Source organism: Podarcis bocagei (assembly GCF_964188305.1).
Source record: "Podarcis bocagei genome assembly, chromosome: 10".
Classification (NCBI taxonomy): Eukaryota; Metazoa; Chordata; class Lepidosauria; order Squamata; family Lacertidae; genus Podarcis; species Podarcis bocagei.
Genome location: NC_138135.1, coordinates 30,586,535 through 30,612,384, shown reverse-complemented (window position 1 = coordinate 30,612,384; position 25,850 = coordinate 30,586,535). Strand labels below are relative to the sequence as shown.

At 43.7% G+C, this 25,850-nt stretch overlaps 2 protein-coding genes across 24 annotated transcripts in view; one reads left to right on the top strand and one right to left on the bottom strand.

Annotated features, from left to right (window-relative positions):
* The window catches only part of LOC308596181 (uncharacterized protein), a 39,111-nt gene extending 26,485 nt beyond the window's left edge, over positions 1-12,626 (bottom strand). Inside the window, exons 1-6 of one of the 6 annotated variants that reach the window (XR_014012388.1) lie at positions 11,961-12,623; positions 3,863-4,017; positions 3,617-3,711; positions 3,341-3,422; positions 2,646-2,725; positions 2,253-2,556 (exon numbers count right to left, since the gene is read on the bottom strand). Coding sequence is in view for 1 of the 6 variants with exons in the window: in XM_081211043.1 (XP_081067169.1) it covers positions 3,624-3,711; positions 3,863-4,017; positions 11,961-12,041 (324 nt within the window). In the remaining 5 variants the exon portion in view is untranslated. Of the gene's footprint in view, positions 1-2,252; positions 2,726-3,340; positions 3,423-3,616; positions 3,712-3,862; positions 4,018-11,766 lie in introns of those variants that run through there. The other 5 variants (XR_014012386.1, XR_014012387.1, XR_014012385.1 and 2 more) reach the window with 5 other exon arrangements.
* A 519-nt stretch (positions 12,627-13,145) lies between these two features.
* The window catches only part of RBFOX2 (RNA binding fox-1 homolog 2), a gene marked incomplete at its 5' end in the record, with an annotated part of 175,398 nt that continues 162,693 nt past the window's right edge, over positions 13,146-25,850 (top strand). For all 18 annotated transcript variants that reach the window (XR_014012380.1, XR_014012381.1, XR_014012382.1 and 15 more), the window contains one exon: positions 13,146-13,319. Coding sequence is in view for 15 of the 18 variants with exons in the window: in XM_081211012.1 (XP_081067138.1) it covers positions 13,146-13,319 (174 nt within the window). The remainder of the gene's footprint in view (positions 13,320-25,850) is intronic.

The following is a 25,850-nucleotide window of genomic DNA, read 5'->3' as shown; positions in this document are numbered from 1 at the left end:
AGTGCCAAATTACTGTTTTGAAACCATCTGTCATCAGCAGAGATCTGTCTATTGGGTATGGAGCTATGTTGGAGAGCAGGGAATGAGTGAACTTGATGAAATAACTGCAGGGTTATACTAGCCATCTTCAGACTTTTCTTTTCATGAAGGTACAAAAATCCCAAATCTTCTGCATGACTCAGCAATTTTTATACCCTACCTGTAGAACAGGGGTCGGCAACCTAAGGCCCATAGACCAGAAGCAGCCCACGAAGGCCGTTTAACTGGCCCATAAGCTGCCCCCGAACTGAGCCGCCTGATCGGCAAGTCCCCGCGTGCTGCACTAAACCAGCATGATGCGGGGACTCTCTTCCACAGCCCCAGAAATCGCTTCTGCGCATGACCAGACGCCGGAAATCACTTCTGCGCAGGTGCGATTTTGGGCATCTGGGCATGCGCAGAAGCGATTTCTGGTGTCACGCTGTGCCGGCCCGGCCCACGGAGGATCTCCACAGAGTGATCCAGCCTATGCCCGGAAAGTCTTGCCAACCCCTGCTGTAGAAGGCTAGCTTGTCAGTCCACTGTGCCTGTTTTCTTTGTGTAGGGAGTTTATATGAAAGCGTTTAATTATACAGCAACCTATCTGCATTTTACAGTGGTACAATTCCAGTAAGACAGTAAGTATAATGTAATTAATCTGAATATGTAGCTCTGCTGTAAGAGATGAATGTCAAGCTTTCAGTAAAAATGTGCTGTTCTTCAAACTTCCCCAGCAGATGGCTAAAGGGGAAATTGAAATTCCAGTGATGTAGCTTCATAGATCAACTTGCAGCCTGATAGTTCGGTAAAACTGATTCTGTTCGTTGTCAGTTGCATTCAATAGCTTCAGTACCCTTCATCCAACACTAGGAGTTGGGTGAAGTTTCATTTTAAAGTACCAATTGGATCATTTTATAGACGATATACTACTAGTATTGGATGGCTTGTTCAACTGATACTCTAAAAAGGGGCCTACAATATAATAATCTACTTTTAACTGGGCAGCTTTTCTGAGTAGCCTACATTGAGTCGTTAAGTGGCAGGAAGACCAGTGAAGAATCAGAGCTTTGATACCTACTTTAATGTGGTTAGTATGATTATATGAGCCTAGCTGAGGATGAATCTGAGGCAGTATTCAAGCAAAAGCAGTTAACCTTGAAGGGAATATGCTGCTTACTGCTTAAGTTCTTGTAAAAATCTTGAGGCAGGGGAATAGAAGGTATGCTGAAAATGTAAGCACTTGTGTGGCTACAGCTATTATGTGAAAGGGAGCTTAGCAACAACTTCAGAACTGGTGCTGATGAAAATTCACACACTTTTTCTGGAAATAAGCTTGGGACTGCACATGCCTCAAATCAACCTATGCTCCCCCTCCCTCATTCCCCTGCAGAAGCTGCAGTGTTCTGTGGGTAAATGCAGGGAAATCCTTGCAGCATACATAACTCACCCATTTCTCCTCAATCCAATTCTCAAAAATAAATACAAAGTGATTAATTAAAAAATAGAAAGACTCATACTGTGTCCACTGTTAAAATAAAAAAATTCCTTCCTGTAGCACCTTAAAGACCAACTAAGAAGTGTGCATGCACACGAAAGCTTATACCAAGAACTACTTAGTTGGTCTTTAAGGTGCTACAGGAAGGAATTTTTTTATTTTGACTATGGCAGACCAACACGGCTACCCATCTGTAACTGTGTCCACTGTTGCTAGCTTGCTCCCCAGCAAGGTCACAAAACAAATGCTAAGCAGAACAAAAAAAGCTCCTAAAAATAGGAAACTTCATTTCTTCTCCACTTAACAGAACATGCTAAAAGCTTATGAGGTCTGGCTTTCAAGAGAGTAGTTCTGAGCATGCTCAGAGCAGATGTATAATTCTGATAACTACTCCATGTTGTGGGGCTGTCTTCCAAGGCTTTCAAGCAGTCTTCCCAAAACTCATATAGTGGCTGCCTCTTAGCCCTCATAACAGAGGGAGTAGGAGCCTGCCCAGCTGGGACTGAAAAGCCAGCAGTCCTAATATTCAACTATTAACCGCATGGTTTTCCTGACCAGAGACTCATGGGAAGAACAATACAGTGATGGGCAGCCTGTGTCCCTTTAGATGCAGCTCCCATTATCCCTGACCATCAGCTGTGCTGGCTTGGTGTGATGGAAGTTGTAGGCCAGAAATTCACCCTGGGGACCAGTCCACTGTTCTTCCCATTCCCCTTTCAAGAAAAGGTAAGACCGAGGGTATCTGGTTTCTAACTTGATATGTCACAGACAAATGAATGGGGTTCCAATATTCTTGCTCATCACTGTTTCCTCAACTCTTAAGCCATTCAGTGATTAATCTGCAGAAAGTGCTATAGAAAGTACTGTAGGCATTCCCTTCAAACAAAATAGTCTCACTGTGGCAGGCTTCATTGAAGATGGGGAATAGTGCTGGAGTTTTGCTATCCTTTGTCAGAAAGTAGTCAATTTCACTTCCACTGGTGGTGCTGCTGAAGCAACAGAACTGTTTTCAACTTGTAATGTGTCCTGATTGTAGGCAATTCCTGTCAGACATCAAATGTGCCAATGAATCCACCTCTCTAGAGTTTACATGGGGGAGCGGGGAACTGCTTCCATTAAAACACACACACACCTCTTTCTGCTCAAAAGCAAGGTCCCTAGCTGCTTTTCTATCCATAGGATCTTTATCTTCACAGCCTCACAGCCAGTTTTCTAAGTGGAAAAAAAGAAAGGGAAAGGTTTGCACAGATCCTCTGCTCCCAATTGCACTCTTCTGTTTGGATCTCTTTTGGCCACTCTGGCTTCCATGCCTGGGCTTCCCTCCTCCTCTGTCACTTTGTCATGGGATATTTCGTCCTCAGAGGATGACTGTTGGCCCGGACAGGATGGAGGAACCAGCACAGAGGTGGTCACAGTGGTAGTGGGGAGAGAGGAGAAAGAGAGCAGCCCAAAATGAGACAGCCACTTTTTCAAAGGATTCAGAGGCTGACTTCTGGCAGAGACAGGACCCCAGAGGTGGTGGCAGTGGTGGTGGGGAGAAAGGAGAAAGAGAGCAGCCCAGAATGAGACAGGAACTCAGAAGCCAGACTCTTCTGCCCACATTGAGTCGCTAGCCAGGGAAGCCCTACAGCCCTGGCGCCATGGGGGGCTGGTCCATGAACCAGCAAGCACAGCCTGCCCTTAGCAGTCCCATGCCTGTCTGCCCCCTTGCTCACAACCGGTCCAGAAGGTGGCCTGGCTGGTCAGCTGGCTTCTCCTCTTCCCCAGCCTCAGGGTTGCCCTTGTGCAGCTCAGCAGGGCTTCCCTTCTGTTCTGTCTGCTACCTACCTCATTCAATGAGTCCCAAAACGAATCCAGGGAGGACAGGGAACTCAGGGAGCTGATGGAGCTGGACGGGGTAATTTTTGGCGAGGAAAAGATGCAAAAGACGAGCTATTTGCACAAAAGCCTTTCCAGGAAATCAAAACTTGGGACACAGGCTTGTATCTGAGTAGAAATGCATGAGCACAAATAACTGTGACCCATGACTCTGAATGGGTCCCTCTCCATCCTCAGGGTTGCCCTTGTGCAGCTCAGCAGGAGTTCCCTCCTGCTCTGCTACGTACCTCATTCAGTGAGTCCCAAAGCGAATCAAGGGAGGACACAGAGGACAGGGAGGAAAGGCTGCTGAGGGAGCTGAATGGGGACAGATTTGGAACCTGCAAGGGAAAGATGCAAAAGATGATGAATTAAAAAACACAACCAAACATTAAAACTCAAGGCACCTATAACTGAAACAACAGTTCTATTCTGCGGTTGATATGCCTCCCTCCCCTTCTGCCAATCACCGCTTAGGCCGCTGCCACCTACCCAGTCAGGACTGAGTAAATCCAGACGTGGTCTCGGGGTCTAGACAACGTGGTCTCACTCTGTCCACCACCTGCCTCCTTAGGGGAGTCCCAAAAATTATCACTTTCTCCAGCTTCGTGGGAAGTCAGCAAGCTCTCCGATCCAATTTTGGGAAACTGCGGAGGAAGAAGGGGAAGCTCTTTCAGTTGCACTGGGAGGAGGAGCGAGAATGTGTGGCATCAGCCATGCAGGCAGGTCTCTGCCCCAAGGAAGCTACAGTCAGAGTCGCTCTCGTAGGCTTCGTAGTTGAAGCTTGGGGCTGTCCGAGCCGACGTCTCTCTGGGGAGCAAGGATTTTCTTCCAGCTTGGGGTCCTCCAGTACACAACGTCAGAGTCCCCGATATCCAACTGGCTCGTTGAAACGCTGATACGGCTGCCGCAAAGCATTGTTGGCTTAATCATGTGTCCCCGCCCCCAATCTCTTACCTCCGCCTCCCCACCCCCCCTTCCTCTGGCACTGCAACAGAATAAAAGAAGGACTTAATGGAGAAGCAAGATCTGTTGGGTTGTGGATGCTCTGCTCAGGTTGTACTTGTGCAAATCAAACCATGCCTCCTGAAGACACCACGGTCTCCGCTGTCCTTCATTCCAAGGAAACTGAACCTGCGTCAGCACCTGGAACCCTAGGAGATCCACATCTCTGCACCCTGGCACATCCACATCTCTGCATTTATTTGTGGATTTGACTTTATAAGTAAAAACTTATAAGTTCTCAGTCCTCCTGAGAGCCAGTGTGGTGTAGTGGTTAAGAGCGGTGGACTTGTAATCTGGTGAACAGGGTTCGCTTCCCCGCTCCTCCACATGCAGCTGCTGGGTGACCGTGGGCTAGTCACAGTTCTCTGAAGTCTCTCAGCCTCACTCACCTCACAGAGTGTTTGTTGTGGGGGGAGGAAGGGAAAGGAGATTGTGAGCCACTTTAAGACTCCTCAGGGTAGTGATAAAGTAAGATATCAAATCCAAACACTTCTTCTTCTATGTTAATTATATAATCAGGAGCCTTAAGCTGGGCAGTATCTTAGAGCTGCACCTAAGAGCACAGATGTTGGCATTAGAGGCTCTCAGGTGTGTCTATCAAGATGATGAAAATTTATTTTTACCCCAGCCACTATGGGCAGCTTCCAACAAACTATAAAGGAACAAAACAAAACATCAGACATTAAAAGCTTTCCAAAACAGGGCTGCCTTCATATGTCTATGGAAGACCAGCTTACTTTTGCCTTTTAATCTCCAAAGGTTCTACATCCATCTTGTGAGTTTGGGGTCTGAGATAACATTGTAAGATTTATCCCTCTCTGCCTTGACTATAACACCCTCCAGTTTGTCCTGCCTCTGAATATTTTTAGTATTTGGCAGCTGACAGCGAATGGGCAGTTGGTTGAGCTCCTGCTTGGAATCCTAGAACTGTAGAGTTGGAAGGAACCCTGAGAGTCATCTAGTCCAATGCTCTGCAAGACAGGACTTGACTAGATCATATGTGACAGATGGCCATCCAACCTCTGCTTAAAAACCTCCAAGGAAGGAGAACCCACCACTTAGTGTGGGAGTCTGTTCTATCGTTGAAGAGCTCTTACTGTCAGAAAGTTATTCCTTCTGATGTGTAATTGGAATCACCTTTCTTTTACCTTGAATCCATTGGTTTGGATCTTGGCCTCCAGAGCAGGAGAAAACAAGCTTCCATGTGACAGCCTTTTAGATTTTTGAAGATGCCTATTATATCTCCTCTCAGTCTTCTCTTTACCAGCTTAAACATACCCAATTCCTCAACCATTCCTCATGCACCTTTTATTGATAATAGTTGGGGAACAGATCACATACTAACAGCGGACAAATAGGAGAAATGCAGAAGTAGCCAATGTGCCCTGCCTATTTTGTTGGACTACTCCCATCATAAAGAAGGCTGATTGCCGAAGAATTGATGCTTTTGAATTATGGTGCTGGAGGAGACTCTTGAGAGTCCCATGGACTGCAAGAAGATCAAACCTATCCATTCTGAAGGAAATCAGCCCTGAGTGCTCACTGGAAGGACAGATCCTGAAGCTGAGGCTCCAATACTTTGGCCACCTCATGAGAAGAGAAGACTCCCTGGAAAAGACCCTGATGTTGGGAAAGATTGAGGGCACAAGGAGAAGGTGATGACAGAGGACGAGATGGTGGGACAGTGTTCTCAAAGCTACCAACATGAGTTTGACCAAACTGCTGGAGGCAGTGGAAGACAGGAATGCCTGGCGTGCTCTGGTCCATGGGGTCATGAAGAGTCGGGCACGACTAAACAACAACACTCCCTTCATTTTTGATTACTTTCCATGCTGGCTGGGCTGATGGAGGTTGTCCCAATCTAAATCTTTATTACCGAGCCCCATTAAAATTTCCCTAGGCTGGTTACAAACATAGAAAGAGGAATATCATATTCTGTCATGAGGAAAATTGCCAAGAGAAACAAAAATGTTCCAAGCAGTCATTCAGGACCATATAAACGAAGTCTGGCACTTGGGAGCAATGCAACATGAAAGTCCTCAAAGAAAATGTTGCCTGACTCACTAAGGAACCACGAAGAGTCTTTGGCTCATATTTTAATAGCTGGGAAGGGATTCCTAACTTGGTACTGCGATGTCTGAAAAGTTAAGTGTTTGCGTTATTCATCCTTTAAGAAAGAAAAGTAGAGCTCTTGGGCACCACAACTAACAAGTCTTTTTAGGGGCTGCAGAGAGGGGAACCAGAAATGGTATGAAAGAGAACCAGGTGTTGCTCATGTTGGGGTAGCCATAAAATGGGGTTACTGCTAGGTAAAGAACAGTTTCAAAGACATAGCGTTTGAGGCTTGAGGCCATTCATACAGCATCTGAGAATGCTTAAGATGTATTTATCTTGCTAATAATCTTTACCATAGTAGTAGTAGTAAAACATGAAAGAGCCCAGGTTTGTCACAATTTGTACACACATCAGAAGTGTATCTGCATGGTATATATGCTTATTGATAAGGAAATAGATTTGAAGTTATTTTGATTTATTGATATAATACTTTTCAGTCTAAATACTCCCAAAGCAATGAACATTAATAAAAAAGAAATTGTATGTATTTTGAAAAGTTTTTTGTTTGCTATGCATCTGGATCTTAAGATATTTCAACCAAATTTTGCATGATGGTTCCTGATATCAAGGAGTAGGTTTTCGATATTTGGATACAGCTAGATGCCATTATGAAGCAAGATGCCAGCGGGAACCTTTCAAAACTGCACTGCTTATAACCACTGGCTTTGTCTGTTTCTTCGAATTTCAAAACAACACTGGGTATGTGGTCATAAATACATTATAAAATAACAAAATATAACAAAATACCAATGAATGGGATTGGATTTAGAAAAACAACAACCCTGCAGCAATAAACGGGGGGGGGGGGAATCCATCACCTAATATGTACAGACTGTCCTCCTGCCTGTTGTAGTAAACAAGTGTAATGCACTGTGTTAGATGCTTTATGACTTCTAATTATATTTTTACATATATGCCATAAACCACCTGAATGAAACCCGTAGACCACTGGCAGTCCACAGTCTGAAAGCCTCTGAACTAAAATTAATCTTAAACTACAGCAAAGAAATGGAACTGAACTTTTAGCTAGGTTCTCTGTTGAAATTGCAGGTAGTAAAGGAACTGATATTTTTATTTTTTTGTAAATTAAAACTCAGATTCGTGTATCTAAGAATGGACTTGTATAACTATACTCTCTCTCACTCTCTCACTCTCTCTTACTTACACACACACACACACACACACACACACACACACACACACTCTTTCACTTCATGGCTCAGAGATTGGGATGGCAGCAAATGACTCTTGTAGGGACAAGCTTCCAGGTTCTTCTTAGAGAAGGTTTCAAATACCCCTGACAGATCAAACAGAGATTTTTGGCAGACCCACAGCCAAAAGGTAAGGAATGAAGATCATTCAGATAAACAGCTAAGTTGACAGCCCAGGGGTTAGAGGGCCTCCATGTGGAAATCCCCTCCCGAAGGAGAAGAGCTGGAGTCCCACTGCAGTGCCAATGATTACACACACACATGAACATGATGTGCTTATAAAAATGGTGTCTATGGAAGAGGCGCAAACATTTTGCAAGGAAGGAGTAGAGAGGGGACACACTGAAGAAGGGAGAAGGCATACCATGACAGCAAACACCTAGTGAGCTGGTTGATGCAATGGAATGGGAAACAGAAGTGGGCCTGAGACAATGTTTTCCATATTTGGACCAGACTTGGTTACTCACTGGTGTTTTTGGGACAAACTAAAATGTCAGCTGCAGCATCTGAGGCGTAGAGAGCAGCAGGAGGGGTGCTCCAGGAGGCTGAGGCCAGGCAACGGCCCCAGCCCACCTCCCTAGCTGGTCAAGTGTGGTTCCCTAGCTCTGGGATGAGGTGTGTGATTTCTCATCTGGATTAGGCTTGGGACAGGTGAGGATCACATTCCTTATCAAGCCCAGATGCTGCAATCAGCAGGCAAAATGCAAAAGGGAAGCAGAGCTGAGGCGCTGGGTCTGCTCAACTGCCCATATTGGTGGACCTTGGCTGGGATGCTCCTGGACCTCTACAGGGCTGTGCTTTGGGCTTGACTCTGCACTGTATCCTGACTGCTGGACTCTGGTTGTGTGGCTTGACCCCTGGTCTTTGAACTTTGGACTTGACATACTGACTTGCCGCCAGGTAGGCCACTAGACAACCTTGGGCCAGTCACTTCCTCTGTTTAACCATTTGCACAATCCTGGAATCTTCCTCTGGCTCTCCTACCAGAAATCAGAGCCAAGCACTCCTTGAGTTTTGTGGACAGGTTCTTCTCTCATCATTTTAAGCCTAAACCAAGTGATTTCACTACCCCAAAAAGTCTTTAGTCACCAAGCCACTATGCCCTCATCTCAGGTCTTCTTCCTTCTTCCTCAGTCTTCTTCCTCTTACTATCTTACATCCTTTTATTGTCTTTCTACCCAAAACACCTGCCAACAACAAACAGACACTCTCCAAACAACATGGACTGACCGTGACTGACTAGTTCCATCAAATATTCACTTTTTCTGACTTTAGTCAAGCCCCAACCAATCACACAATCTAACTGAAAATTCTAAATCTGTGGTGGTGACCAATCAAAATATGGATACTTTCTATCCTTCTTTGGTATAATGAGAGTTCTATCTCCAACCCATCCTCAGCTGTCAGTTAAGGTCTCCCAGAGACAGTTAAGCCAACATCTACCTGACCAGACGGAATAATTTCCCCATCAAATACATTGCAATTAGAATACTACTGACAAAATGTATTACACAATAGCCATTAAAACCCAATTTTTAAAATTTTGCTGAAAATTGCGTCTTCAGTGACTGCTGTTTACTACTGAACATGCAATCTGCAGAAAAGATCAACTTGTGGTGCAAATAATTTTGTGTGGGTGATTTCAAGCAGTAAATTGGAACAAGCCCCAATCTAGATTGAGAGCACATTCTGGATCAGAGCCACAAGGCTGCTTTTTTCTTCAAAATGAAAGTGGCTAGATTAAGTGGTCTTTTTAAAGAAAGCGTTCATATCACATGTTGTTCGACCCTATGTTTACATGGAAAAAGGAAAACAAGACCCTGGGTTCCTACAGAAAAAAATATCAACTTCGATTTAAATAAACAGTCATAGAATAGAATCATAGAATTGGAAGGGACCCTGAGGATCATCTAGTCCAACCCCCTGCAACGCAGGAATACCCAGGTGTCCCATACAGGGATCGAACCTGCAACCTTGGCATTATCAGCACCACACTCTAACCAGCTGAGCCATCCTGAACCTGCAACCTTGGCATTATCAGCACCACACTCTAACCAGCTGAGCCGTCCTGACAACAGCTTTTAGTTTTTTTCTACAATCAAGTGGTATATAGTGGTTTAAAAAAAAATATTAAAAAAATATTTTTCTTGAAAAACCAGTCTAGTGCTGCTGTCTTTTACTTTAAAGTACTCTGCCCAAAGTCTCTGTAAATTGGGTGCCACTTCTGAGTGCCCACACCTTCAAAAATTCACATTGTAAGACAAACAGTCTGCCTAATATTTCACACAAAACTACAACTGATAATTAAATATGTGGAATGGGCAGTTTGAATGAAAAAGGTCACAGCCAACACATTTCCTGCCTCAGGGAGTACAGGCATCAAAGCCTGATGGCATAATGAGGAACACAGAAAAATTCTGCCAAAGCTAAATGTGATTGCCAAAGATATGTAATTTCAAGCAAAGCTGTATATGGCAAGTTGTATTACTCATGCATCTCATGGGGTTGCAAACTGACTCTAACCACTCAGGAAGTAGACAAATGTCATTGTGGTTGCTCATCAAACCCTGCATAAAATCTGAACTTCAACAAAAAAGAAAAATATATATATACTGGGGGGAAATTAAGCCATTTGAAAACAGGCCATTTTCTTGTTTACTACAAATTAATCATCTGGAATCACCAGGTTATATTTGCCGTTACACCTTTGGGACAGGAAAATGGAGATCTTACAACAGTGACTGTGAATTGTGCTTTTGTAACTGTACCTGGCATAGATGTTATTGGATTTCTGCATTTTAAAAATACCAAAATATTTCCTTTGGAAAAAAAATATATCCAGCAAAAGTAATATACAGTAGCATGTTTTTCTTCAAGGTTGCATCTGTCCGTAAGAATTATACTTTCACCTATTAATGATAAGAAAAATGGCATAGACTTAAAAGCAGCATGTTTCAAACTTGCTCCCCCTCCCCCCCCCAGACGATGCTTTTACTGCAATTTTTGCACAGGTGTTATTCTGCTGTTGCATAAGATCCAAGTCACATGCAGCTTGTGCCCATAGTTCTAGCCCCGTCGCTGTAGGATCAGAAGCACCCAGGGACATGAACTTGGAGACAAGATCTGGACAAGGTGAGGGCAACTGAGAGATCTCAAGAGCAAGCAGTGTTTGTCAGCTCTGTCCAGGAATCTGATGCAAAGGAGAAGTGGGACAAAGGCAGAAGCAATGAGAGAAGGTAAGAAGAGACAAAGGTGAGAGAATTAGGCTCAGCTTTCACAGCATATGACAGCATGGCTAGAGGGGCAGCACAGCTAAGCTGTTTAGGAAAAGGGCTACAGGTAGTCCTGGAATGAGAAGTCCGCTGCTTGCCATCCATCATCCACTCTGTGCTGCTATTACAATAATGCCAGAATGGGAAACTAATGGCAAATATTTCCCCAAGGGCCTCTATCAACCATGGTTCACCACAAGCAGATCTCCATTTTTGAACATGGTGCACACTTCCCTTTTGCTCTTTATGTGCATGTGGAATTCTCTTCCCCTGGGCTTAGCTCCCAATGTTGGAGTGCAAACAAGGGTGGGAAGAGTTGTAAATAAATAATAGTGGGAGTGTCTTTGGGCATATGCAAAGTGCAACCCTAATCATGTGGGCTTGTAAGTAAATTCCACTGAGTTCCTTGTTTAAGAGTGTTTAGGAAGCACTGCAGCCTTAGTCTGTACAAACCTGGGTTTAGGATTAAAACTTCAGCAGTGGAACCCTGCCTCCTTTTAGAAAATATGTGGAAGCACCTACTGTTATATCTAAATAAATACCCAAAGGAGCATCTTTTCCTATATCAGCTTGCCTGTGCCTTAGTATCTGTGGAGGCAGCTTCACTGCAGGGTGGGGGGGACTTTTTTCAGTCTGAGGGCCACATTCCCTAGGGCAGGAATTTCCAAACTTGGGTCTCCCAACTGTTTTTGGACTACAATTCCCATCACCTCTGAACCAGGAGTAGGGGCATATCCCAGCGTTGGGCAGGGCCAGAGGCAGAAGCGGCTGGAGCAATGAAAGTAAATCTTACCTTTGTACACTGGGCTAAGTTTCGACACACACTCGTGCAAAGGCCAATTTCAGCTAGGCAAAACCAACAAGGATGGTACAAAGCAAGAGTCAGTGAGCAACGTGGCCTGAAGAGTCTTACCAAGGTCTGGATAGACAGGGGTGGGCCTGGGGCTCCTCACTCCTGTATCCACACCCCAGTTAGGGGACACTTACTCCATGGTGCTGCAGGAGTGTTTTCTCCATGATGGCACCCAATTTGTGGAACAACCACAGGAGCTGATATTTAAGCGCCATGTTAAAGCTGACTTATTTTCACAGGCGTTTTAAGTGCTTTCTTTTTTTTTCGTGGGCGACGGTTTGCTTTGCCTTTCAGTCGCTGTTTGTTTGTGTTTATCCTGAGGGCTTCGCTTTATGGTTTCGTTACATCGGGGTCGCGCGGTCTCCCGAGCCTCAGCCCTGATGAAATAAACACAGAGCCTCTCTTTCAAACAGAGCCCCGCCGCCAACCTCGACAGGGGCGGCGGCGGCAGCAGCAGCAGCAGCGGGCCTGGAAAGAAGGAAGGCCGCCTTTCTAAACGAGGCAGCTCGTTTAACAAAATTTCCTAGCGCGGGGCTCCTTGTCAAGCAGCTGGGAATAAATCCACAAGCGGTTGTTTCAGTGAGCAGAGGAAACGAGCTCGGGCACTTCAGCACCTGGGGGCCACCCGAAAGCCGAGCCTCGCCTGGCGCTTATTACTGGGGGGCCCCTTTCCTCCCTTCCCTCCGGGTCTGAGGGAAAACCGACTCCCTCAGGCAGAGCCCTCCCTTCTCTCCCGCCCAGGCAAGAGGCCTTCAAACGTCCGAGCCCTCCAGGACCTCTCCCAGGCCCCGCCCTTTCTTAAAGCCGTGGCCCCGCCCACCTCATCCCATTCCCGAAGATTGCCGAGCGGGGGAGAGAGGAGGAAAGGGGAGGGGGTCGCTCCGAGTCGCGTCCTCGCTCCCATACGGCGTTTCCGAAAATTACCGAGGGGCTTCGGCCTCTCCTTTCTCCTCTCTCCGGCGGAGGCGGCTCTTGCTGCTGCGTCTGCCGCCAGCACCGCTTCGCGCGTCGGTGCGCCGCCTTCTGCTCTCTCGCCTTCCCTTTGCTCGGTTCTGTTCGGCGCTGCCCGGCGGGCCCGAGTCGGCGCCGCCGCCGCGCTCTTTGGGCACAGCCTCGGTCTCCCGCTCGCGGGCTCCGGAGAGGCGCCGGTCCCGCGCGCCCCCTTCACCTACTCCTCGTCTCCCGCTGGTCCTGGCCGGACCGGGCTGGCTGGGCCTTCAGCAGCGCCGCTCCAGCTCCAGCTCCAGCTGCCGGGCTCTTTCGAGGGGGCGAGGACGGCTGCGCTTCCCGCTTGGGCGGCCGGCGGGGGTCCGGCTCGGATGGCGGACGGCGGCGCCCAGCACCAGCAGCTCGTCGTGCCCGGCGTCCCAGCCCCGCGAGGGATCAAGCGGGAACCCGAACTGGAGCAGCCCATGCCCGGAGGCGACGGAGCCGACAGCGGCCTCAGTAAGAGGCTGCGGACCGAGGCGGAGGCGGACGCTGGAGGCATGCAGGTTAGCAGGGAAGGCGGCGGGGAAGGAGGAGGAGGCGGCGGCGGTGGCGCCACCCTGGACGACCGCCTTACCCCCCCCCCTTGTGGCCTTGAGGGGCGCGCTCGCTCTCGCCCGGGCGCGGGTGCGTTTGTGCGCGCGCGCGCGCGGGTCTCTCTGCGCGTGAGACTGGAGGGTATCCTGTCCCTCGCCCCCACAGGAGTCTGGGGGAAGAGCGCCGCTTTGGGAGGATGCTGGCCCCGTTGACCCCCCCCCCCTCGTCGGGCCGGTGTTAGGATCCTAGGCATAGCGGGGTAGGTGGGAGGGTGGGGAGGAAAGCTGAGGGGCTTTCGCAAACGTGGAGGGCCCAGCACGGGTGTGGGCAGGGTATCCTGCAGCTCCGTGGTTGGTCTGGGAGGGCAGCTGGGGGAAGCATATTGTGGTGGCCTCAAGTGTAACAGCAGCAACATCATCATCAACAGCAACATCATCACCATCAAGCCTTTTTGTAAGGGAACGGCTTGTCAACCTACGTGTAGACCGTCACGGTTGACACTTGCAAACAAGCATGCATTGCTGGTCTTCGGTTTTAAAAAGTGAGAGGAAGGCCTAGAAAGAGACAAAGTTTTTTTGTTTTGGATCGCACCCATATCGGCAGTTCGAGGCAAATAGCTTTTCATCTGGATCTGTTCCACAAGAAAGTTTATTAGGCCTCTCGTTGCTTTGTGGAAGAACTGTAGAGTTTTATGAAGCGACTCTGGATATTTTGCTTGTATCTGAGGCTGCTGTCCAATTCAGGTTTATTTGGGAGTAAATGCACATGCCTAAGATTGCACTGTATGGACTTTATTTTAACTCTGGGGCTGTTAGCTGCATGGTACTCAGGTTTTAAACTCTTCATAAAAAATCATTTGTTCATCAAGATGTTGCACAGCTTTCACTCACACTTGTCACTCACCCAGATAAACTAGTATACCGCTCAGCTGAAGTGTAAATGCAACTTAGATATGATCAAGCTTGCCCCAAGAATAGCCACCCTAACCTGGATGTGACATACAGACTGCAGATGAAGTTACTCCACTGCTTCTTAAGTACTGTATTCAGGGACATTCATTCATCCATCCAGTGAGAGAGGAGGAAACAATTACCTTGAGTTTTGTGGTAATCTACTAGAGATGCCAGTCTGAAACTTCAAAAATAAGGGAATGTCTACTACTTTGGTAGTAGTCACTTAGTTGTATTGAGCTATGATGCTCTGAGGTGGGGGACATTTGTTACAATCTGTGGAGTTGTACTGCTGTAGAACAGAATGTGGTCCTTAGAGAAAAGGGCATCTTTTAGAAATAGGCTTATTTGCAGCCTTATTTCAGAGTCTAGTCTGGAAGTTCTATGCTTGCAACCAACCAGAGTTTCTCCATGACTGTCCATGGAAGAAGACATGAATGTTGTGTGCTGGTAGAGTTCTTTTTTGCATTACTAGCAGTGGGGTGCTACCAAAGTATGAATGGTTGTGAATTGCAGGCACTGATGTCTATTGTAGGTAGAGAACAGTTAAAGTGACACAGGAGAAATCAGATACATAAAATTAACAAGCTGGTGGTGGAGGAATAGTACTATGTCACACAGCTGTCCTTGATATAATTAATATTAACTATATAATGTACAAATACATTTTGTATAAAGTTATTAAAATGTCATTTTACAAATGCATACTTGTACCAGTTCTCCCTCCGTCAATTTGTTTAAGGATTTTGCCTCTTTCATTTGTTAGAAAGCAAAGAATATCTTTATAATTCAATGGACACAAAGAACTTCCTGTTTAAATCCCTAGATTCATTCACATTTCATTTCTTTCGCCAATGTACCTGATTTGAGCCACGGGACACATTGGGCCTTTGTCTATTTGAGCCATGAGACTCATTAAGACTCATTGGGTACTCCAGTGCTCAGCATTGATAACAGTGGTCTAATATAGACTTACAGAGTCATCCTAACCAGGCAGATTTGTCAGGGGGTAAATTACTTTGCATCCTAACTGCTTCTGGCCAGGGTGTGTGTAGCAAGGGTTTTTTTCGGGGGGGGGGTGCGTGTGCAGTGCAGACTTTCATTTTCTTCCTTACCATTGATTCCTGTGCACTGAATTTAATTACACCCACATTTTCGGCTGCTGAGTTTTGTAGAGCTCTGTGAATCAGTGAATGGAGTTAGCATGCAGCACAACTTTGGTTATCCCACTTCTCCCCCTTAATGCAATCCTTTTCTGCCCTCCACACTGGTATAGCTTCTGCTGATTTAACCTCTGCTAGCAGGGCTTTCTCTTAACAAGTATGAGTAGATACCCTGGACTAGTCATTGATGGCAGCCTGAGTAATGGATGGCAGCCTATTTCCAGCTCCGGTTAACCTCTTTCAGCTATTATATCTGGGAGTTAGGATTGCACTATTAACTTTAAAATGAGGTGTTTGTTTTCTATTGATAAAATATAATCTAGGCAACAGGAGGACATGCTAGCTTAATTTGTGCCTATCTCAGCTATTTTATTTCTGGGGAAATGAGTGGAAAGGTGTCCTTCTTTGTCTCTTTCTCCTGAAATTCTCTAGCTGTTGTTTGCACAAAGGCCAGCACAAGAACTACCTGCCAGAAAACATGTTGGGTGGTGGGCCAGAGGACTTAATTTCTGGTAGAATTTGGGGCCATCCTGTTGCCCTTCCTCAGAATCAGATTTGCTAGCTCAGAATGGTTGCAGTTTGCTATTTAAATCTGCAGGTGAGGATAGACTCCTCCATCCTTAGTAAGCTAATCTGCATATGAAAAAGTGCAGTTGTTTCTCATCATAGCTACTTAGACAGCACCTGTAACATTGCAGGGAAAGGGAGTACCGCTTTAGTGAAGGTTTCACTTCATAGCAATGAAACTTAGTTGTAGTCTCCTAATCAGTTGCCTCCCTTCACTTGTTCCTGGGGCAGTTCAGGGAAAGCAAGTAGATGCAAACTCCCTTCACTGGTGATGGGAAACAAACTGATGTTTGCTTTTTTTAATGTATAGGAAAAATACGGCTGGTTATTGAGAGAATGAGGAATATCGAGCATGTATTAATAGGTAATCATTTAGTATGCAAAAAGAACTAGCAGTCTAGCCTAGCAAGTAGTCTCTGAGCCAGATTACCATTATATTCCACATCCCAGACTGACTTTGAAAGAGAGTGCCTGGCAGAAGACCACCCAATGAGCAAATCCAAAAACTCTTGGTTCGCACTAAACTCTTAATAACAGATATAGTATGAAGTGATATACGGTAGATTGGCAGTCTAATAAATTAAGAGAACACTTCATCCAAATACTGACCTATAATTTGTGATATCTCTTTTCTTCATGCTGCTGAGTAGTGTTCTTAGTGTACTGTGTATTGGATTACATTATGCAGTAGCAACCGCTTGGATCAGACCAAATGCCCATCTATTCCAGTATCCTGTTCTAACAGTGACCACCCAAATGTCTTTGGGAAGCCCACAAACGGGAACTGAATGTAATAGCATCTTCCCTGTTTGCGCTTTCCCGCAACTAATATTCAGAGGCCTCTGATTCTGGAGGCAATACCGAAAATAAATTGTCCCTGAATATAGGCCACACCCCCTAAAACAAGATCTCTTGGAAAGATACTCACACACACACTCTTAAATTCTCTGCCAGCGCCACATGGTACTCTTTAAAATCTGAAAGAACACATGCAGCCTCTAGACTTGTCTCACAATGAATAACTAACCAGGCAGCCAAGGCTACCTCTTGAGAAGGGTGGGTGATCCTTTGCAAAAGAGCTGAAGTTCTGTGCAGTTCACAAGGTCTCATATTGATTCCTGGCTTCTCAAGTTTATATAAACCAGATTTTGGGGGAAAGTATGGCCTATATTTAGACCAGTATGGTATATAACTGAAGTGACTTAATGAGCCATTGATAGCTTTATGCTTGAATATACAGTGTACATAGATGGAAGAAACAAGCACATCTTTCGGTTACTTTTTGGGTTACTTTTTGATTCTAATTGTTGGGGATACTTAGCTTGTACTTGCAGTTGTATTATGAAAATGTTTGTATAGAGGTGCATCTAGTAAATTAAGAGGGGGGAACTTGAAAATTGCATCTGGAGGAGGGTAGAAAGCGTTTTATCTCTTGCTGGTGCCCTTTCTTTCTAGAAGCTTTGTAAACCTTTATTTAAAAAAAAGAATTGCATTTGCTTCTCTGGCCACATGTTTTGCTTAAACTATTTAGAGACTATGAGGTAAATTGTTTTAAAAAGAGAATTGCTGTGTACACTTCCTTCTGATCTGCCAAGTTAGGAAAATACTCTAAACTGAAACTATTCTTTACAGAAATGTCTTACTTTGCTGAGTGCTACTTGGACAAGTAACTGTGTGCTTGATGCTCCTTTCTGTTGCTGACACTGACTGTGTTCCCACTCTTTGAAAACTGTGTGATTTATTCATTGCAATTTGATGTTTTCTGCTACAGCTCTTGATTGCCTCTATGACTCTGGTTGGTGGCCCCAAGTGGATGTTCATTCTCTTGCTGAGGCACACTAATGTTCCATTTAGCTTCTGGAATTTGTCCCATTTTGTGTGACTCTCTGTTACCTTCTGATATGCAATTAGCCACATAATTGTGGAATCTGTTCCGGAAGTCCGTTCAACTTCCAAAACCTTCGAAAACTGGAACCAAACTGGAACTTGGGAGCCAAAATGTTTGAGAATTAGGCTGTTTGATTCCAAGGTACGACTGTATAGGACACAGAATGCTTAATTAACACAGAATCCTTGCACACTTCATGTGCAAATGAGACTATAGCATCATGTTGAGTCAATCTGTTTCATGCAAGCAAAACATGAACAGTTCTAGCAAACTGTAAGAAAATTGTAGCAAGAGACATAAGTTTGCAATGAATTTGAAATTTCTCAAATTGGAACTAATATCCTATGGCAACTATTTTAATATAAAATAAAAAAATAAAAAAATTCCTTCCAGTAGCACCTTAAAGACCAACTAAGTTAGTTCTTGGTATGAGCTTTCGTGTGCATGCACCCTTTTTTTATTTTGACTATGGCAGACCAACACGGCTACCTATCTGTAACTGGAACTATTTTAATGTAACTTTTCCTTTGCCTCCCATCCAATATATATAGAATATCTCTTGGGCCTTAAATGTCACAGTAGCCCAGTTTTTCTTGCAATACTGGAAAAAAATAATATTTACAGGTATGCAAATATGTCCATGATTGTGGCCTACCTAATCACATTTTAGGAGTCTTTATATTACAAAATACACATTTTAGCATCCATAGGAAAAAATGACTTTTGTTTTGATTTACAGTTTTTAATACTGAACATATGAAAACTTACTTTTCAGGAAACCAGAAGCATGTCCAACATACCCTGCTGCTCAGGAGTCTTAGAAATTTTATGGGTTGGAAAGCGCTGCGTATTATCTCATCATTCCTGCTCGCCTTAAGAATAATATCTTATGTGTTAGTTAGTCCAGACATATTTCTTCAGTTTATTCTTAAGGGCATACTTTTCAGTTCTTTATGTTCGGATTCTCTGTCTCCACATGAGTTGCTTTGTGAGGGTAAAAGGCATACCTGGACAATCAAGTGGAGCCATCACCTGCTATAGTCAGTTGTATGGGAATGGGAATAAAGAAGGAGAATCGAACTCTTCACTAATGTGCCATAGTAGTTATGAATTTGGTAATGCTATGTTCATAGAGATGGAACAACAATAATGGTACAAATACTGTCAGAAAATGATTGTGCGTAAGAGAAAACCCATTCATTGTGCAGTACTAACTGCAGTTTCCTCCTGATCAGACGCTTACAGCCTAAAATGTGGAACTCCATCTATTACAACTCACTTTCCTAGGGAATACAGACCTCACCATAGCCATAAATACCTTGATAAGGTTGAGATTGGATTACTGTAACATCATTTAAAAGGATGCCTTCCAAAAGAATCCAGAAACTTCAATTGATGTAGAATGTAGTTTGGCTTCTCATAGGAGCCAGAGTTTATGATCACATAACACCCATATTGTGCCATCTTCACGGGATCCCTCATATTGTTTTTTGCATCTAATCCAAAGTGATTGTGCTAGCCTTCAAAACTCTCAGTATCTTAGGGACTGCAGTATCTAAAAGATGCTGTCTTCCATATGTACATATCCACATGCTTCAGTCCTCAGGGGAGGCCCTACTTTCTGTCCTGGCTCAACAGAAGTGAAGTGGTGGGAGAGATTCTTGCTGATGGCACCTGTATTCTGAATGACTTTGCCCCATGAAATTTAGCTACAACCCCCTTCTTTCTCTGCTACTCAAAAGGACATTTTCTTGAGTGGTTGCTCTGCATTTTGTTTTCCATTAAGGGGTTTTGTTGTGGATATTTTTTGATGTTATTTGTACAGTGTGTTTAATTGTTATGATGGTTAGCTGTCTTGAAGATCTTATTTTGTGGACAAACATTTTTGGGATGCATTTTAAAAATATAAACCAGTAGTTAATAAGAATGCATATGCTCTACAGATGCTGTGATAGGTTTCTGACTTTTTCTAAATTTATCACAAAGGTTACAGTGAGTTGTCATTCCTATTGTCCTCCGTTAGACTATTACCACTTCAGATTGTAGACAGTGCAGAGGTAGCATGTAATCCTACAACAGTGATAAACAACAACAACAACAATTTTGCTATACAAATGTTGTTTATACGGTACATGATATACTTTAATTTTGGGGTGACAACAGAACTCTGAAAGCAACAATTAGGTGCAAGAGGCTAATTTAGAGGCAGTGTGCAATATATCTCATATGTTTCATTCTTTATCCGTTGCAGCAGCAGACAGCTTTAGGCAGTTAGGGTTTCGTTATCTAATCCATCACTGATCAGCCTGGATAAACCCTGTTTGGCCAGTACTGATCTTGTTAGTGGGGTGGTATAAAGCTGCTTGAGCTGGGATTGGAGCAAATCGGATCATGGCTGCTATATGAATCCAGGACTTATTTCTTGCAGCCAGGGATGAAGGGGGAAAGAAATAGCTGCAGCATATTGACTGACCATTGAAAGTGGTTTCTTTCAAGCTGTGTTAAATGGCAGATTACGCTGAGGAGGTTTGGGTGAAGTCATAGAGAGTCATCCACATGTAATCCTAATGCTGTTTTCTTCCCAAGGGATAGTGGAAGTGCTGCTCTGGTATTCTATCCATGCACAATCTAGTTTTGCATTGTCACTTCACTAACTCTGTATATGCACATAGGTGCAGGTAGGTTGATTGATATGAATGCATGGGTAAGGCAGCATGGTTTGCAAAACGATTTTGGTGCACATGTACAAATTGCTGTGTTCAAAGCAGTGTTCTTGCATGCCAAACCAACCAGAGACAGGGAGCCACAGAAGGACTGTGCAGTCTTCAGGATTGTTGCCATCTTATAATATTCTCAGCACTCTGGGGGCCTGCTGTGCTGAAATACAGTGGTACCTCGGGTTACAGACGCTTCAGGTTATAGACGCTTCAGGTTACAGACTCCGCTAGCCCAAAAATAGTACCTCGGGTTAAGAACTTTGCTTCAGGATGAGAACAGAAATTGTGTGGTGGCGGCGCGGCGGCAGCGGGAGGCCCCATTAGCTAAAGTGGTACCTTAGGTTAAGAACAGTTTCAGGTTAAGAACGGACCTCTGGAACGAATTAAGTTCTTAACCCGAGGTACCACTGTACACATACGCATATGTGCTTACATCACACCCCCCACCCCATTCTGGAGAAGCAGTTTCTTTTAAAAATGTATTTGTTTATTTATTCAGCCAATTGTATACTATCCTTTATCCAAAGACTACAGGGCATTTTACAGCATAATAAACAACATGAAATGCATGCTTAACAATATCCATGAAATGTAAAAGTTGAAAACATTTATATTGGTACAGTTTCTAACAAGCATGATCATCAAATTCTTCCTAAATTATTTAAGTCACTAATACCCTCATCCGGAAGCCTGCTGCAGGAGGCGCGTCTTCAACTGTTCCCTGAAAGAAAAGAATGATGTGGCCAAGTACTTATCCACTCGGGAGAGGGTTCCACACATATGAAATCACCACGGAACATATCATTCCAAGAGTCTGTGCACTAAGCACTGATCCTGCACCTAGCATCTCCTGCATATGAGGTCTGCAAAGGTTTTGTGGGTTCCCTGTATTTTCTGTTCATATTGGAATGTATGAATTTGCCATTTGTACTTGGTTCCATTTACAATACACCATTGGCTGCATTTTTGGTTTCTTACTGCAGCTTGCTGCTGTGCCTTGCTACCTGCTGTGCCGCATGGGAACTGATCAGTTCAGTGCTTAAAAAAACAAAAACAAAAAATACCCTCTCTTTTACTGCCCTCCTTTTCTAACTTCCTCATAAGTCTCAAAAGCTTTTCAAATAATTGCTTGTGTGAAGAAGGGCTTGTTCTTGATTAAAAAGAAAATGAGAAACTGGAGTTATTTTCATAGTTTGTGCACTGCTCCCAAGTCAAAGCACAATTGTTGGTTAAATGGCACTGGTTACGAAGGGAAAGAGTTTTGGTCCTTCCCATGTCCAGTATTATGAGTGGTACCAGAATCACCTAAACTTAAGGATACACTACAGCCCTGTACACAGAGTTACAGGGCCTACTGCCTGTATTCCCCCCAGTTGTGTTGCTGCTTCTCGTGACTCCTGATAACTAAGAGTATTGTGATACTTTAAACATCAACAAACTTACACAGCGTCTAATCCCCAAGTGACGGGCTTTTAGTCTTAAACCAAGCGCAGAGGCCCTGTTCCTGAATGCAGCAGACTTTGTCTAGTATACCTCAAGGCATACTTAGTGGTGACTGGTGTGTCCTAGCTTTTTTCCTTTCAGATAATGGAGGATGCATTGCCTAGAGTCTGTGGACCCAGGCCTAGTGAGGGGAAAAGGAAAATGGGCTCGAAGGGACAATAAAGGTGGCCGGTAGGCAGCAGTTAGGCTGGGGTTGAGAGATGTTGGAGAGCAAGAACCTGATTGGTTCCTTCCCCATATGTGCACTGTAGCCTAATCAAATTGTCAAATTGATGTTTGATTGTACTACAGGAAGACTAGTGAAGTGGGACATAGTGTTACATGATGCCTTTTTACAGAATATATCTGCCCTCTTTGAATTCGCTTGCCTCTTGTCTGTATAGTTTAGTTTTCACATGATGATGATACAATAAAAAATGGAATATTTTGCCTCTGTAGTGAGGAGATCCCTTACATTAGTGAAATGATGAATCTGTATGTGGCATGGACCTGAAATCTTTATTATTACACAACACTGTGTTTATTGCACCATGAAGAACAACCTGCATGTTATATGCATTTTTATTCTCTCTGTGAAGTGTATGGTGATAACCACTGCTTTCAGTATTTAATCTCCAGTGCTTGAATAAAATGTTTGCTGAGCAAACCGTTTTGTTATTTTTCACAAAAATGTTTTCATTTTCTGTTTTCTGAAGACTGTATATCTGCTTTCTGTTCAATATATGAGTTGGATATCCTGAGGCTCGATAAAACCAGGGCTGCATTTATACTAAGGTTACCAAACGTCCCCATTTCCCAGGGACAGTCCTTGGATTTACAAATCTTTTTTTAATATATAATATATTTTTATTAGTTTTCAAATACAAATTTATACGTTCCATACATCTTAATTACATCTTACTTCTCTTTTTTTACTTCCCTCAATTTGTCTGCCATTCCTTCCTATTGTTACTTTTTACACATTTCTGCCCTTTTAACCCTTTCCCCTCACAGAGCTTCCTTAAAGCTTACAAACGTAATTTTATTATCACTCAGTTTTTGCATATATTGGATAAACTTTTCCCAATCTTCTGTAAATCTTTGATCTCGTCGATTCCGGATCCTTCCTGTCATTCTGTCCAGTTCTGCATAATCCATCATTTTAGTTCTCCATTCTTCTATCGTAGGTAATTCCTCCTGTTTCCATTTCTGGGCCATCAATATTCTTGCTGCTGTCACTACATATAAAAATAACTTCTTTTCTTTCTTATTTATCTCATTACCTGTAATGCCTAGTAAAAATGCTTCTGGTTTCTTAACAAATGTATATTTCATCATTTTCTTCAATTCATTATTGGATTTACAAACTAGGCCCCATACAAAATCCACTGAAGCTGAAAAGTGTCCCCCGATTCATTGAAAAATATCTGGTAAGCTTAATTTATACTCCATAGAGAGAGAAAACACTCAATTTGTACCAAGGGTATTAAAATGTGCAGGCATAAGACACTGTATAAATTAACCATGTTTGCATAATCTAAACCCACTCCTTGATAGTGAAAAGTCAAAATACTTCGGCTTTTTGGCAAGTATTGAGAAAATAAGAAGATTGAAGGGTACACAGCTTGAGGAAGAGGAGGTCAAAGAGAATGAGGTGTTGTTGGGCAAGTGCCTTATAATAGAAATGATACCACATTGAGAACAAGGAAGCTACACTTAATTACCTGTGGGACAAAAGAAGTTATGTGTTGTAAAGCAGCCTAATTAATAGGCAATCTTAGTTGATCAGTCTGTTATTTAACTGATAAAATGTAAATACGTTTGCATCTTACAGAAACCCTAGTATCTGTGCCTTTTGAGATATTGATGGAAGTCAGTCACTGTTTGAAGGAAAGACTATCTTTTAATGTTTTTTCACTCCATATTACAGTAATAAGAACCTAGGAGATATTAAAAAACATAGAATCCAAGTATATATGACTATAACTTATAGCCTCACTGATTAGTTTGTCCTCAACATTGATTCTGAGTCAACTAAATCTTTAACTGATACTGTTTTAATGCACAAACTTTCAGGTTTAAAATGAACCATCCACTATTTGGTTTTACTATGATGGTTTTTCTTTTTTTAAAAGAAGATAGTGCCCATTTCCTTATGAGCATTTTGCTAGAATGCAGCAACTTGCCTGTTTTCCTATCATTCTTCTGTAAGTTCTGTCTTCTGCCTTTTGTTAAGTTCTGCAGTGGCGTAGTGTGGGGGGAGCCAAAGGGATGGTTGCCCTTGTCGCAAAATTGTTAGGTGCACAAAATTTGAACACTGGTGTTGTGTTAATACAGCTGTGCTCTTCTGTTGCTGGGCTCCATTGAAAACGGCTTCTCCATGTGAACCAGATGCGATCTTTTGGGTGATGTGGATGTAATTAGGCAGTTGAATGTTCATGCGTACTCCATGCATGCGTTTCCCTCCCTGCTTCCCCCCACCGCATGGCCCCGGGCTCTGGCAATCCATGCTATGCCACTGATGTTCTGTACTCACAAAGTCTCTCTCTCTCTCAAAAAAAATACTTGTTCACATCTCCATTTTGTCCTGAGAGAACAGCCTGAGTGATCTATGGGTTTGAATTCAGACTTCATTCATTGCTCTTTCCCCCATCACCAGTAATTGAAGCTGTGCTCAGGACTTTCATATAATCATGCATCTCCTCCACAATTATCAGCCGCAATATAATCACTGGTATAGTTGCTGATAATGGTGGAGTTGCAGAAGTCTGAAAGCAATAATAATGCTAAGAGCTGGACAAATTATAAGTGTAGTGTTGTTGTTTTTGTTTATTCCTGTTTGACAAAGTGTTCGTGCTTTTGTCTAGTTGATTAAAAAAGTTATCAGGAGCCGCCTGACTTGTGACGGGCTGATAAGTAGGTATTTGTGATGAATCTGGCAATCTTTAAGTCTTGCTTATTCAGATACTAGATTATTACACCTTATGTGCATGCATAATAGTCTCCTTTGAGTGATTACATCTAAGGGGTAAGAAGAGCATCCAGTAATGAAGTGAGTGGGCCAATTAGAGGCAACTAGTTCCACTTCGCTGGAGCGTTTTTTTGAGAGCTCCATTTTATAGTTGCATTGAAGTGACTCTGAAGTGCAGTTGTCACAAGACAATGCCACTGCCCAAGGATTAGAACTTTAGTGGTACCTCGGGTTAAGTACTTAATTTGTTCCGGAGGTCTGTTCTTAACCTGAAACTGTTCTTAACCTGAAGGACCACTTTAGCTAATGGGGCCTCCTGCTGCTGCCGCGCCGCCGGAGCATGATTTCTGTTCTCATCCTGAAGCAAAGTTCTTAACCTGAGGCACTATTTCTGGGTTAGCGGAGTCTGTAACCTGAAGCGTATGTAACCTGAAGCGTCTGTAGCCCGAGGTACCACTGTACTTTGTTGCATTCTGAGATTTAACACATTCTCTTCTCCTTTTCTGTTTTTAGTACACTCACTTCTAAATTCAAGGCAGCGCACAGTTGCTGTTGAAGACATTTGAGTTTTTGTTTTTCTTGGTGTTTTAGATTCAAGTTACGTTATTTGAGAGCAAGACAACTAAACTTTTCTGTGTGTATGTGGATGACCTGTCCCCCACACAGCCCTTTTCTCATTTTAAATGTAGGGAGAGGCCTTTATACTCTAAATTTCTATCTGTGCAGCTAAATATTGATATGCAGCTGCATCAGAAGTTTCCA